The following is a 15,906-nucleotide window of genomic DNA, read 5'->3' on the forward strand; positions in this document are numbered from 1 at the left end:
TGTGCTCTTCTCTGAATTCCCATATAAATTAATGGAGCATGCTGGGAATTGTAGTTTTACAACAACTGGAGTGCCAAAGGTTGCTGACCCCTGCTCTAGGATAACATTACCTGCACATTCCCTATAGAATAAATACCACCTGCAGTTTCCCTCTAGGATAACACAATCTGCACCTTCCCTCTAGGACAGGGGTGTCAAACTCAAATTCATCGGGGGTCGCATCAGCAGTTACCCTCAAAGGGCCGGAAAACTTAGGTACTTGGCTTGGCCCTTGGGGATCTCGGACAACACTTCCTCACTTTGGCCGGGCGCTCAGTGGAGCTGATGAGGTGTTTTATCCTAATGAGAAAGATTTCATGATAAGTATTTGGAGAAGGTGCAGAGGGCTAGCAGAGCAGGGAGAGGCTGGTGCTGCTACTAGGGGGTCATACCATGGGGGAGTAATAAAGCCCACCATAATGCCCCCCCCCCTGTAGTAATAATTCTCCTTATAATGTGACAGTGCAAAAAATACCCCCTTGTAATGCCCCCATTTCAGCTAATGTCCTCATAGTGCCCCCATAATGTGCCAGTATAAAATACCCCTATATAGTGCCCCTAGTAAATGACCCCATAGTGCTCCACACCCTCCTTCCTCCTAGTGCCCCCCATAATGTACCAGTATAAAATGCTCCAGTAGATGCCCTCAGTGTCCCCCATAATTTGCAAGTATAAAATACCCCTTCTTAGTGTCCCCCGTAGATGACCCCATAGTACTCCTCTCCCCCCTTCCCCATAGTACCCACCATGTGTCCCAGTATAAAATTGTACTGTACAGAGAGCCCATATAAAATACCCCTTCTTTGTGGCCTCAGTAGATGCCCCTATAGTGCCCCCAATCATGTGCCAGTATTAACAGCCCCCCCTGTGCCAGTAATAATAGCCCCCTATGCCAGTAATAGCAGCCCCCCTGTGCCAGTAATAGCAGCCCCCAGTAATAACAGCCCCCAGTAATAAGAGCCCCTCTGTGCCAGTAATAACAGCCCCCAGTAATAAGAGCCCCTCTGTGTCAGTAATAACAGCCCCCAGTAATAACAGCCCCTCTGTGTCAGTAATAACAGCCCCCAGTAATAACAGCCCCTCTGTGCCAGTAATAACAGCCCCCAGTAATAGGAGCCCCCCTGTGTCAGTAATAACAGCCCCCAGTAATAAGAGCCCCTCTGTGTCAGTAATAACAGCCCCTCTGTGCCAGTAATAACAGCCCCCAGTAATAGGAGCCCCTCTGTGCCAGTAATAACAGCCCCCAGTAATAAGAGCCCCTCTGTGCCAGTAATAACAGCCCCCAGTAATAGGAGCCCCTCTGTGTCAGTAATAACAGCCCCCAGTAATAAGAGCCCCTCTGTGTCAGTAATAACTGCCCCTCTGTGCCAGTAATAACAGCCCCCCCCCCCTTTGCCAATAATAACAGCCCCCCCCCTTTGCCAGTAATAACAGCCCCCCCTTTGCCAGTAATAACAGCCCCCCCTTTGCCAGTAATAACAGCCCCCGGCAGTAATAACAGCCCCCGCCAGTAATAAAAGCCCCCCCTTTGCCAGTAATAACAAACAGCCCCCCCTTTGCCAGTAATAACAGCCCCCGCCAGTAAAAGTATTGTACATAATAAAAAAAATAAAAAAAAACACTTACCTCCATGTCAGTGATGCGATGCGGGCCTCTTCTGGCCTGTGTCCCACACTGTATGGCTCAGGCAGCGCGATGACGTCATCGCGCCGCCTGCGCCGGCCTCTGATAGGCTGCCGGCACTAGGCCGGCAGCCTATCAGAGGAAGGGAAAGGGACACGCCTCTCCCTCCCCTACCGCAGCACAGGCAGGCATCTGTATCGCTGTCCTGAGGACGGCGATACAGATGACTGGAGATGAACGCTTCCACAATGGAAGCGCTCATCTCCCTGTGCCCAGCCTCCGCCGCCAGCTCGCTCGCTGCGCGGGCCACATGACGAGGTCTGGCGGGCCGGATTCGCCCCGCGGGCCTTGTGTTTGACACCCGTGCTTTAGGAGAACAGTACTTGCATCTTCCCTCTAGGAGAACAGTACTTGCATATTCCCTCTAGGAGAACAGTACTTGCATCTTCCCTCTAGGAGAACAGTACTTGCATCTTCCCTCTAGGAGAACAGTACTTGCATCTTCCCTCTGGGAGAACAGTGCTTGCATCTTCCCTCTAGGACAGGGGTGGGGAACCTGCGGCCCGCGGGCCGCTTGCGGCCCGCGAAGTCATTCAATCCGGCCCCCCATGCGATTGTAAAACACCGCCGCCGATTGTCACTATGGAGCGGAGTAAATGTATTGCTAAACACACTGACAATGAATGGATGATCATGGCGATCATTCACTCATTGTCCGTGTGTTTAGCAATACATTTACTCTGCTCCTGCGGCCCGCCCCTGTTAGCCGGCGCCAGCCAATAGCATTTACTCTGCTCCTGCGGCACTCCCCTGTTAGCCGGCGCCAGCCTCCAGCTATTGCACTGCAGCTAAGATGCTTCCCTAGGTTTACAGCCCCGCCCGCCGTGAGTGACGTCACGCCGCCGGGCGGGGATCACCATTCATGCTGGCTGGGATGACACTGATGGGAGGAGCATAGAGAGGACGAGCCAGCGCCACCGACGAGGAACCATTTCCAGCAGCAAGTAAGGCAGCCAGACAGCATCATGAAATACAGCAAATTTTTTTAATATGCAGCATAGCGGCGGGGGGAGGGGGGTAAATGTCCTGCACAGTGCACAGGACATTAATACATAAGTTACCATGACCAGTGCAGGACATTTACCCCCTCCCCCCATGCTGCATATTAAAAAAAAATCACAATGTCATTAGGGGAAAGTTCTTATCTTTATTCAGCAGTTCTGAGTCCCGACAATCTAATCTCCCCACGTCCTCTTCTATACAGATACCCTGGCTGAGTAATGTAATTACTGAGAACCTCTGCACAAGGATTACTCCGCCTGAGCCCGAAAACCATCAAATAGTCCCTGCAGAGTAATCCTTGTGCTGCTGATCCCGGCAATTACATTACTCAGTGTATTTGTATAGAAGAGGACATTGGGGCTCAGATTAAATTGTCCGAACTGCTGTATAAGGATAAGAACTTTCCCCTACCAACTTTAACTACTAGTGTTCCTCCACCAGCTAAGCCACAGTACAGTTTGAATCATGTGTCCGGGTTGAAGGCGGAAGGAGACCCGGACACATGATTCAAACCCTGTACAGTCCGGGTCAATCCCGTACAGGTGGCAACCCTAGGTAAATGTCCTGCTCCGGTCAATGGTCATGGTAACTCATGTATTAATGTCCTGCACAGTGCAGGGTGCTGTGTAATGTAAAGGGGTCCAGTGATGCAGGGAGCTGTGTATTGTAAAGGGTCCAGTGATGCAGGGCGCTGTGTAATGTAAAGGGGTCCAGAGGTACAGGGTGCTGTGTAATGTAAAGGGGTCCAGTGATGCAGGGAGCTGTGTATTGTAAAGGGTCCAGTGATGCAGGGCGCTGTGTAATGTAAAGGGGTCCAGAGGTACAGGGTGCTGTGTATTGTAAAGGGTCCAGTGATGCAGGGCGCTGTGTAATGTAAAGGGGTCCAGAGGTACAGGGTGCTGTGTAATGTAAAGGGGTCCAGTGATGCAGGGTGCTGTCTATTGTAAAGGGTCCAGTGATGCAGGGCGCTGTGTAATGTAAAGGGGTCCAGTGATGCAGGGTGCTGTGTAATGTAAAGGGTCCAGTGATGCAGGGCGCTGTGTAATGTAAAGGGGTCCAGTGATGCAGGGTGCTGTGTAATGTAAAGGGGTCCAGTGATGCAGGGCGCTGTGTAATGTAAAGGGGTCCAGTGATGCAGGGCGCTGTGTAATGTAAAGGGGTCCAGTGATGCAGGGTGCTGTTCTTTATTTGTAAAAATTGAGTATATAAATAAAGATTATACAAAAAAAATGTTTGACCAAATAATAACAGGCTAATTTTTAAGTTGATCATTTTGTATGGCCCCCGAATGATGTTACAAAAATCCAAATGGCCCTTGGCAGAAAAAAGGTTCCCCACCCCTGCTCTAGGAGAACAGTACTTGCATCTTCCCTCTAGGAGAACAGTACTTGCATCTTCCCTCTAGGAGAACAGTACTTGCATATTCTCTCTAGGAGAACAGTACTTGCATATTCTCTCTAGGAGAACAGTACTTGCATATTCTCTCTAGGAGAACAGTACTTGCATATTCTCTCTAGGAGAACAGTACTTGCATATTCTCTCTAGGATACCAGTACTTGCATATTCTCTCTAGGAGAACAGTACTTGCATATTCTCTCTAGGAGAACAGTACTTGCATCTTCCTTCTAGGATGACATTACCTGCAGCTTCCCTATAGGATAACACTACCTGCACACTTCCATATGGGATAACACCGCCGGCAAGAAAACATTCTCTCTGAAAAAAAGATGGATAAAAGTGTAATACTTGGTCCTCCAAAGTTGCTCCTTACGCCCCAAAGGTTTCTCTGCCTCTTCAGACACCAGTACTGTAACAGGGAAATGTGGCTCAGTCTCTATGGAGCATAGTGATAAGCAACTCACAGTCAGGCCTGGCACCACTGATCAAGATTTAAAGCAAAATAATCTTTATTTATTTTATGCACTTATATAGCGCTACTATATTCCGCAGCGCTTTACAGACGTTAGCATCACACTGTCCCCAATGGGGCTCACAATCTAAGGTCCCTATCAGTAGGTCTTTGGAGTGTGGGAGGAAACCAGAGTACCCGGAGGAAACCCCCTCAAACACTGGAAGAACATACAAACTCCATGGAGATGTTGTCCTTGGTCGGATTCAAACCCAGGACCCCAGCGCTGCAGGGCACCAGTGCCAACCACTGAGCCACTGTGCTGCCTGGGCTTTCATCTATATTAGAGATGGCACCGCACCCACCCACTTTTGATCTGCTTCAATCTGATGGACATGATGGGCCCACAATACCGCACAAGGTCACAACCTAACAATAAGGCAGTCATATAATGCATAAAACATACAGAGCTGAATCAGCACCGGAGCTGCGTACTTGACAACATCAATCATTTCTACATCTTTCCACCGTGTTTACTGCTAATGGGAGGTTAATGTGTTCACTGATGTATTAAGTGCAGGTCAGTCTGAAAGTTATTGCAAACTCTTGACCAATCACAATACACCAAGAGTAAACTGACATATAGATGGCTGCATAATACGCCATATACCACAATCTACTATGCAGACATATCAGCCATATTGATTTACCACTATACTGAACATATAATGGAAATAACACAGTGCAGCTAGAAGACTCCTAGAAGAAGTAGCATTATAGTAGATACATTCTAGTATACAGGAGCAGTATTATAGTAGATACATTCTAGTATACAGGAGCAGTATTATAGTAGTTATATTCTATTAAGTAGATGCAGTATTATAGTAGTTATATTCTTGTACATAGGAGGCAGTATTATAGTAGTTATATTCTTGTACATAGGAGGCAGTATTATAGTAGTTATATTCTTGTACATAGGAGCAGTATTATAGCAGTTATATTCTTGTACATAGGAGGCAGTATTATAGTAGTTATATTCTTGTACATAGGAGGCAGTATTATAGTAGTTATATTCTTGTACATAGGAGGCAGTATTATAGTAGTTATATTCTTGTACATAGGAGCAGTATTATAGTAGTTATATTCTTGTACATAGGAGCAGTATTATAGTAGTTATATTCTTGTACATAGGAGCAGTATTATAGTAGTTATATTCTTGTACATAGGAGCAGTATTATAGTAGTTATATTCCTGTACATAGGAGCAGTATTATAGTAGTTATATTCCTGTACATAGGAGGCAGTATTATAGTAGTTATATTCTTGTACATAGGAGCAGTATTATAGTAGTTATATTCTTGTACATAGGAGCAGTATTATAGTAGTTATATTCTTGTACATAGGAGAAGTATTATAGTAGTTATTTTCCTGTACATAGGAGGCAGTATTATAGTAGTTATATTCTTGTACATAGGAGCAGTATTATAGTAGTTATATTCTTGTACATAGGGGGTCAGTATTATAGTAGTTATATTCTTGTACATAGGAGGCAGCATTATAGTAGTTATATTCTTGTACATAGGAGCAGTATTATAGCAGTTATATTCTTGTACAAAGGGGGCAGTATTATAGTAGTTATATTCTTGCTCATAGAAGGCAATATTATAGTAGTTATATTCCTGTACATAGGAGGCAGTATTATAGTAGTTATATTCTTGCTCATAGAAGGTAGTTATAGTATTTTATCAGGTAAAGTAATGCCAGCACTTTAAATGAAAACCAGTTAAAAGCTGAGTTTGTCACCTGTATTGGTGCTTAATTTGCCATTTAGCTCAACCCTGGTGATACAGGAATCTCTTATGTTTTCCACCTCAGAGCTGCAGCCAGACCTACAACATTGGGGCAGATTTATTAATAGATCTACATTAGGTCGGTGCTGCGGATGAATGATCACTGCACAGGAGGCGGCACTAGCTCATCATTCACACATTGCACCAATATTAATAAATCTCCCTTAATAACTATATATTTTCATGCTGCTCAAAAGAAGCAGTTCAGTGACAAAACAAACTCTGCTACATCTAGACAGCAGAGAAGATGATCCGTGTGACCAAAATCACCGTCGATTTGAGCACAAAAGACCAGGACAAGTCATTTGCAGCCGGTGACCCAGATTTCCCCATATTGTGCCGAAGCAGATGAGGATCTGGAATCAGCAGATAGTTTAAATGACTTTGCTGGCAAAACACAAGCCCCGTCCTGTGGCCAAAAAAAAAAAAAGAAGGTTGTCTCTGTAGTCACATAAGAAGCTCAGTGTTCAGAATGGGGAGGGGGGAACCCTGCAGTTTGTTGAAAGTGTTACATGCCATTAGGTCCAGTGTAAACCATCCCGGCTAAAATTCTTCTTTCTGACAATGGCTCTCTCAGGGCGAGATGTGTTTTTACTTTAATGGGTGAAAAAGGAGAGAAAAAAGGGTGCAGAGCGCAGAGTAGATCCCTGCCAGGAGGGAGTGCGGTTCATGTGCTGCCGGGGATTGTAGGGGCTACACGAGACCCTGAGGAAGGACGAGGTAAGAGAACGCTGCCGATCGCATGCGATACATTGTATTCTAGCATCATCCTGCAGAATCTCCTACATAACAGTCATTAGATACTTTGTATGTTTGCATTCAGATTTGATATAGATGTAGCAGAGCTGAATTGGCCAACGACATGTTTCGAGGACGCAGTAGTAGATATACACAGAAGATGTGGCAGATGCGGCAGTAATGAGTTTGTCATTTGGCATATCCTGATCTTGTGATGTTTTATCGTTGGGCTGTAGAGGAAATGGCAAACTTGTGTATGCATATAATGGATAGATATGGCAGAGGTGAGTTTGACATTGAGCTGTATAAAGATAGGCAGATAGATAGGTATTTTAGTCTGTGTTGGCATATGTGCTGTAGCTGAGATGAATTTGTCATTTTCCTCTTTAGGATAATGTAGTAGGTTTATTTGTAACAGAGGTGACATATTATATCAACATAAGGACAAACTCAGCTTTGCTACTTCTGGCACAAGTTATGGTGATTTTGGGATGTTATCTGTGAACTTCCATAGGACTGAAGCTAAACCTACTGCATTTCCCGTCTTGGTTAGTTATTTTGATGCCCCAAAAGTAAAGTTCAAAGACAAGTTTAGCACTGCTACATTGACTTATAACAATATTATACAAATATGCACAATAGCAGAGCTGAGTTCGTTATATGCAATACCACCATGTGCATCTGTAGCACTGAGGGCAAATGTGATACTTTAGCTCAAAAGAACAAAATAACTTTTTTTTTTATACCAGTTCTGATGTAGGGGAGAGGAGTTTGTCACAGGCACTCTTTAAATCTCAGTGTGTTTTTTGTGATAACATGGGACCACATCAGCCTTAGAGGACCAAAATGACAACAATTAGCTCTGCTACATCTGCAGACACAGATGAAAGATTAGCGCAGACAGTTTGTAGACAGTTTAGAGTTGACATAACAAAACGTAGTAAATAAGTCATTTGTTCTGCGCCGTTACGTAATTTTATGGTACAGTTATCGGGTTATAACGCTTCCGTGGATCTGGCGCTTGCTCATTTGGAGTGAAACATTCTAGAGCGGTCATTACCGTCACTGGGAGACTTGTGATCGGGGCTGTAAGAAGGAGAGAACACGATTTAAAGGGACCTGAAGGCCAATAAACAGATGGTTTTGAAATAATTGCGTTAATTTTATTTTGGAGGAAACTTCTGTGTGCAGCTGTGGAATGGAACGGGATGAATTGCTGGAGCGGGGAGTAAATTCATTTTGGTATGGTCATGAGGTGAAGCTTTATCGCAGGGCCATATGGATTTGGGAATTGAATGATCAGCAATTGCCCAATATAGGGGCTCCCCAGCTATAGACCATGCACAGCTGTTCAACTCTTAATCTGTACTTTCCTAGAAGGGAATGAAGCATGCTGGGAGTTGTAGTTTTACAAAAGTTGGATGAAGGTTGGTGACCCCTGGCTTAAAATGTATCTACTCTCTGCATTACTCGCTTTATGACAGGGATCCATTCATGCAATAGAACAGAGCAGGAGAAGGGACATCAAAGTCCTTGTAGCTGCCGGCTGCCTGTCCACCATGTCATTTCTAGGCACAAAATTATGTGCTTCTAGCTTTTAGAATATATATAAATATTGGAAGAAGGTACCTGGAATCATCGTGGATGGAAGGTATGTGTCACCGAGGTTCCTGGCCTCGGTGAAGTAAGAGCTGGTAATTTTAGTGTCAGCAGCAGCTATTGCTAATTGACACCTTGAGATTTAGCATGGCTGTCGTAGCTGATCCGGGACGGCTCTTACTGGGAGTAGTCAAAGTGCTGAGTGGGTGACAACTCCCCATGTTCCAGGCCGGGTTTTGCCAGGCATAAAAACCAGCCAGCACTGCCAGGTGTGTGGATTTACCTCCCTCTGAGGGCTCATGCACACGACTGTATGCCCTTCGAGACATACGGTCCGTGAGCGGGCCATATGTCCCGGAGTGGCATACATCGTGCGCACGGGAGCGCACAGCATCATAGGTTACTATGATACTGTGCGCATCGGGCCGCCCGCGGGACTATTGTCCTGCACTCATATGATGCTGTGCGCTCCCGTTTGCATGATGTATGCCGCTCCGGGACATATGGCCCGCTCACGGACCGTATGTCTTGGAGGGCATACGGTCGTGTGCATGAGCCCTGACAGTGGAGCTCAGGAGTCTGTGTGCTGTGAACTGAGGGCTGTGCTGGGATTTGAGGTTTGAGCCGGGCTAGAGGACTCAGGCCCTTCTAAAGGCGAACAGGCCGCCTATGGACTTGATGAGGCTGAACGGCTAACAGGGTGTGAATTAACAACCAGGAGAAAAGGTGACTTTTATTGTTTATGGACTTTCCTTGTGTGTGAACAAACACCAAGCCACCTGCGTTTTGTGATACACCAATGTGTGAATAAACACTGCTGATTGATTCAAGAACTGTGTACTTTGCCTCTATACCGCATCCGCTAGTCCTAACTACCAGAGCGAATCCCCACAAAATATATAAAAGCTTTGACTGAAGAAATGCTAAGATTCTGCCTTACTTCAGCCACCACTAGAGGGAGCTCACTACATATGATTTATGCAGCTAGTACTGAACTCAATGTGAGCTGTATAATTATGTAAGTTGTGAGCTCCCCCTAGTGGCGACTCCAGGCACTGTCTGAATGATCTCATTCACTGACTGTAAGCAGAGATCGTGAAAAGACAGTGATCTGAACACTGTATCTATGCAGCAGGAATAGAGACAATTTATAAGCCTAAATATTCAGACATATTAAAGTCACAGGGTAAAGTTGTCAATACAATTGCGCAGCTCCCCCATGTGATGGTGGATGTTCTATATATGGCTGTAGGGTTGAATTCAGTGAAACATGTATACATGAGCTCCCCCTAGTGGTGACTGCGATGCTGCATTTGTCTCATCAGTGAGGACACACTTTTTTGCTCCATTCATAACCTCAATAACCATCCAGGGCAGACATTATAACTGGTCAGAGATACTGACGGGGTCTTCTGTTTCTTAACAGGCTTTTTCCACAAGAATGATGTGCACCACTTTAAGCCCAACAGCTCGGGGGCCGGGCCTCTCGGACATGCACCAATACAGCCAGTGGCTGGCTATCCGCCATGAGGCCGATCTGCTTCCCATGAAAGAAGACCTGGCTCTATGGCTGACAAACATGCTGGGTAAGAAACGCTGAGCTTCGTGGTTTCCACAAATGTGAGTTTCTTAAAGAACAAAAACTGAATGAGAGGGTCGATAACTCAAAAAATAGTCCCTGTACAGGGTCACCTTTATTGAGATAAAATGTAACTTTTACTATTTATGCTAAAATAAAATAGAATTGTGACTCCATTATGTTAGGGCGTACAAATCACATCTATCATCTGATAGGATATTGGAGTCAGGTGTTGGCTCAAAGTGCACACGAAATTCTGGTGGGGGGGGGTGATCCACCGGTATTTTAGGGTGAATCTATAGGTACCTTGATCGCCCAATACGTCCAAGGTGTAGTGGTCTCTGGGAGGTCTGGCTGCAGGCTACTTATTGAATTCTCCCGAAATAGCAGAGGAACTCTCGATTTTGTGAATAATCGCTTTGATGATCAGTTGTACATAGCGTGGAGAGAGACCGCTTCTACTCCTGGGGTCTCCAATTGTTTCTTTCTTACACCCCTGAGAGAGGGAGAGGAGAAAGAGGGAGAAGGTACACTAAGGTGGCATAAGGAGCTGCTATTCTATCTCTGACACAGAACAGTACTTGCTAATTAACAGCCCTACCGACTCTACCTCCTGATGGAAGTGTGTGGGCAACTTGAGTGAACCTTCTCCCTCTTTTTACTTCCCCCAGGTGTAATACAGACAATAAGCATGAACAAGACGAGTTACAAACTGGTACAGAAGGAGAGAGGGCTTACAATCTACTATAATACTGCCTTCTATGTACAAGAATATAACTACTATAATACTGCCTCCTGTGTACAAGAATATAACTACTATAATACTGCCTCCTATGTACAAGAATATAACTACTATAATACTGCCTCCTATGTACAAGAATATAACTACTATAATACTGCCTCCTATGTACAAGAATATAACTACTATAATACTGCCTCCTATGTACAAGAATATAACTACCATAATACTGCCTCCTATATACAAGAATATAACTACTATAATACTGCTCCTATGTACAAGAATATAACTACTATAATACTGCCTCCTATGTACAAGAATATAACTACCATAATACTGCCTCCTATATACAAGAATATAACTACTATAATACTGCCTCCTATGTACAAGGATATAACTACTATAATACTGCTCCTATGTACAAGAATATAACTACTATAATACTGACCCCTATGTACAAGAATATAACTACTATAATACTGCTCCTATGTGCAGGAATATAACTACTATAATACTGCCTCCTACGATGGTCATGTGACCTGCATAATAAGCTTAAAATATTATTATTTTACCAAAAGGGGCGGGGTTGTGACAACGTAGCTGTCTACTGCTTAAAGGCAGATATACCTGTATGTGTTATGTCTGGACCGTTACATACTATGTGCCTCGTCCTGTATGATGTGTCCTCGTGTAGTGTCGGTTCTTTATACGATCCTTAATGTATTTTCCATCCTCACGTTTCCTGCGGCTCGGCGCGGTCTCCTCATTTACGTTAATATGGGTGACCTGTAAAATATCTCAGGGCTCTGGTATAGAAACTCACTACAACCTTCTCCAGCCGTAAAGAATGGCGAATTGAAAGCCGACACCTAATATATTTTTCATTGGTTGCAGATGTTCAGTGCAAAAGTAATTTATTCTCTGAGAACTCAGACGGGAGAGTTAACATGTAGGGAAAATATTATAGCCTCGCGTGCTGCGCGCCAAGGAAATAGTATTGTTTTCCTTGCTGAAGGGGGCGCTAAAGATGGCCCTGAAGCAGAGGCTTGTAAACTGCATCAATCTCAGTATGATTGGTATAGCAGTATTATATATGTTACATAGCACAGCAATTACTTTACTTTAGATATAGAGCTGTATCTAATCACTGTACGGTATTATATGGGCACCGTATGGTGTTACTCCTTGGCAATTTCCAGATACTTAAAAGGTTAATAGTTAGATGTTGTATTATGTGTGTTCATTTTATCTGACTACTCAGGGTCAGTACAGGATAAGTAATGTATGTACACAGTGACGGCACCAGCAGAACAGTGAGTGCAGCTCTGGAGTATAATACAGGATGTAACTCAGGAACAGTACAGGATAAGTAATGTATGTACACAGTGACTGCACCAGCAGAATAGTGAGTGCAGCTCTGGAGTATAATACAGGATGTAACTCAGGATCAGTACAGGATAAGTAATGTATGTACACAGTGACTACACCAGCAGAATAGTGAGTGCAGCTCTGGAGTATAATACAGGATATAACTCAGGATCAGTACAGGATAAGTAATGTATGTACACAGTGACTGTACCAGCAGAATAGTGAGTGCAGCTCTGGAGTATAATACAGGATGTAACTAGGTGATTTTCCTAGTCTATGACGGAAAGTCATGGTTTTATTAAAGACACGGAGGCGAGTATTGCTATCTCCTTCTTTACTGTCACCACACAGCAGCAAAGAAAAAACTTTACATAACATGACGTAACCATAGTAACATCACCCTCCCCTCATAGTCCATATAATAGACGGCTCCTCCTATAGATCCTCCTCTTTCTTTACGAGCCTGACACCATGACCGGAACCACCGAACACGAAACCGGAACCTTGAATCGGGAAAACGACCATCATGGAACCCCCGGAACATCCGAACGAACACCATCAGCTGAGATCACTGGAACCTTTCTTCCTTGAAAGCCAACATGGCTACAACTGGAGCAGAGCAATTGAAGCCTTTAGCGAATCAACTTCCTCCTGAAAGTAATAAACAAATTAAGCAATGGGCAGAAGAATACATCGCTAGTCATACGCGATCCTGCCATCATAAAAATCTTAAGCCGACTATGCAGACAAAGCATGCAAATCAGAATGAAAACCACAGAAAATACATTGTAAGGGAGGGAATCCCAGGGTGGGCAATACTCGCCTCCGTGTCTTTAATAAAACCATGACTTTCCGTCATAGACTAGGAAAATCACCTAGTTTTACAGCAAGACACGGAGGCTCCTATTGCTAAGTTTAAAGTTGAGCAATCACAGCAGAAAACAAATGTGGAGGCGGTCTAAAATAATACTCCCTGAAGGTCGATGCCGAAGACCAGTCCGCAAGACGTAGAATATCCTCCAATCGTGCCCCCGAAACAGCCAAGGCGGTAGCTGATGCGCCTCTAGCGGAATGAGCTGTAAATATGGAAGTATCAATTCCTGCTAACGACATAATCCACTTCATCCAACGCGCCAAAGTAGGGCTGGAGACAGGACCAAATGGATGCCGAATGGACAAGAAAAGCTGAGGAACCGAAGACAACCGGTAAGTACGCGTCCGAGACTCATACTCCTTCAAACAAGCCACCGGACAAAGAACCGGCGAGGCTGGAAACGATGGGTAAGAGACCGACCTAATGTTGGTCTTAGTACGTCTGGATATATTGAAGGTGACCCCTTCCGGAGTAAAAGATCTGGCGTCGTGATCAAGCGCCCGAACATCAGAGACCCGCTTACAGGATATCAGGCAAAAAAGAACCACTAACTTGGCCGACAACTGCCGTAAGGTGAGATCCGGGTTAACTGGCCAGTTGGATAAAAAGGACAAAACCAAAGACACGTCCCAAGTCGTGGTAAAGCGAGGACGGGGAGGACGAGACATGCGGGAACCGCGAAGCAAACGCGATACGGAAGGGTGCTGTCCCGCAGGGACACCATCAAAACCCTGATGCGTAGACGAAATAGCGGATCTGAACAAATTAATTGTCCGATAAGCTTTACCCGCTTCGAAAAGGGAGATAAGAAAATCTAAAAGATGGGTCACAGGGGCCGAAACGGGATCCAAGTCCCGTTCCACGCACCAACTAGACCAAGATCGCCAGGCTGCCCGATAAGATTTTCTGGTGCCGGGAGCCCATGCGTTGTCCAAAAGGCGTCTAGTTGCCTCTGAAATATTTCCGATTTCTCCAGGCGTCCTGAGATCCGGCAGGCTATCAGACGTAGGGATCCGTCCGACAGGAGCGGGTGGTGTAATCCTCGAGGGTCCTGGAGGAGATCCATCCGATTCGGGAGAAGAAACGGCACATCTATCAGGAGACCCAGTAGTGACGGAAACCAAACCTGAGTCCCCCAGAAGGGAACCACCACTACCAATTCGGCCAGATGACGACGAACATGTAACATCATCCTCGGGATCATAGCAAATGGCGGGAATGCATACATCAGCGGACCGGACCAGGGTTGCAGGAACGCGTCCACTGCCTCTGCCGCCGGATCCGGGCGTTAGCTGAAAAACCGTGGAAGCTGGGTGTTCAGACGTGAGGCAAATAGGTCTATCGCAAAAGGACCCCAATTCCTGGATAACTCTGAAAATGTCTCTGGCGCTAGCATCCAATCGCTGCTGTCCGTAAGGTAGCGAGAGCCCCAATCCGGCCGACTGTTGTGGAGTCCCGGGAGGAATTCCGCTTGAACCATGACATCCCTGGAGAGACAAAAGGCCCAAAAATCTTTCGCTAACCGAGCCAAGGTAGCCGAGCGCGTACCTCCCAACCGGTTGATGTATTGCACTGCAGACACATTGTCCATCCTCAAACGAATGCACGCCCGAGCCATCCCGTTGGTGAAACTCCGAATGGCAAAGGAACCGGCAAGAAGTTCCAACGCGTTGATATGAAGTCGTGCCTCTTCTGTGGACCACCGGCCACCCGTGGAGATCCCGTTGCAGTGGGCACCCCAACCGTGAAGGCTGGCGTCCGACTCGACAGTGAAATCGGGATGTAAACCGAATATCGCTTTGCCGTTCCATGCTTCCAGGTTGTCGATCCACCAAGCGATCTCTTCCCGAGATTCCGGGTCCAGGATCAGAGTGTCTGCGAACGCAGCGCCAGAGCGGAGATGCGCTATCTTCAAGCGCTGCAGGGCCCTGTAGTGCAATGGGGCCGGAAACACTGCTTGGATCGAAGAGGCAAGAAGACCTATGATCCTGGCCAAATGGCGTAGGGACAGCCGAGGAATAGACAGGGCATGTCTGAGTTCCTTGCGTATGGAACGCAGCTTCGTTGCGGGAAGCGAGAGGGATTCGGAAACCGAATCCACGGTAAACCCCAAAAACTCCATCCTCTGCGACGGTTCTAAGCACGACTTCTCGTGGTTGACTAGAAAACCTAGACGGGATAGAAGGTCCGTCGTCCAGCGGAGATGTATCAACAGAGTCGAGGCTGACTGGTGCATGACAAGAATGTCGTCCAGGTATATTATGAGGCGTACCCCACGACTGCGGAGCCAGGCCACCACTGGTCGCATAAGTTTTGTGAAGCACCATGGCGCTGAGGAAAGGCCGAAAGGGAGGCAAGAGAACCTCCAGATTTCTCCCCTCCACAGGAAACGCAGTAAGTCCCTGGATGGGGCGGACACAGGTACTGTTAAGTAAGCGTCCTTGAGGTCTAGTTTTACAAACCAATCGCCCGACATGAGGAGATCTCGGAGTAGATGGATGCCCTCCATCTTGAAGTGGCGATAGCGGACAATCGCATTCAGAGCCCGTAAATTGATAACAGGGCGCATCTGACCCCCTTTCTTCTG

The 15,906-nt window shown here is 45.9% G+C and overlaps 1 protein-coding gene across 2 annotated transcripts in view; it reads left to right on the forward strand.

The window, feature by feature from the left end:
* Positions 1-15,906, forward strand: part of GAS2 (growth arrest specific 2) — a 60,321-nt gene that overhangs the window by 4,281 nt on the left and 40,134 nt on the right. Inside the window, exons 1-2 of one of the 2 annotated variants that reach the window (XM_040409762.1) lie at positions 6,936-7,142; positions 10,186-10,345. In XM_040409762.1, coding sequence (XP_040265696.1) covers positions 10,201-10,345 — 145 coding nt within the window. In that variant the 5' untranslated portion in view covers positions 6,936-7,142; positions 10,186-10,200. Of the gene's footprint in view, positions 1-6,935; positions 7,143-10,185; positions 10,346-15,906 lie in introns of those variants that run through there. The other variant, XM_040409763.1, reaches the window with a different exon arrangement.

Source organism: Bufo bufo, chromosome 10, assembly GCF_905171765.1.
Source record: "Bufo bufo chromosome 10, aBufBuf1.1, whole genome shotgun sequence".
Lineage (NCBI taxonomy): Eukaryota > Metazoa > Chordata > Amphibia > Anura > Bufonidae > Bufo > Bufo bufo.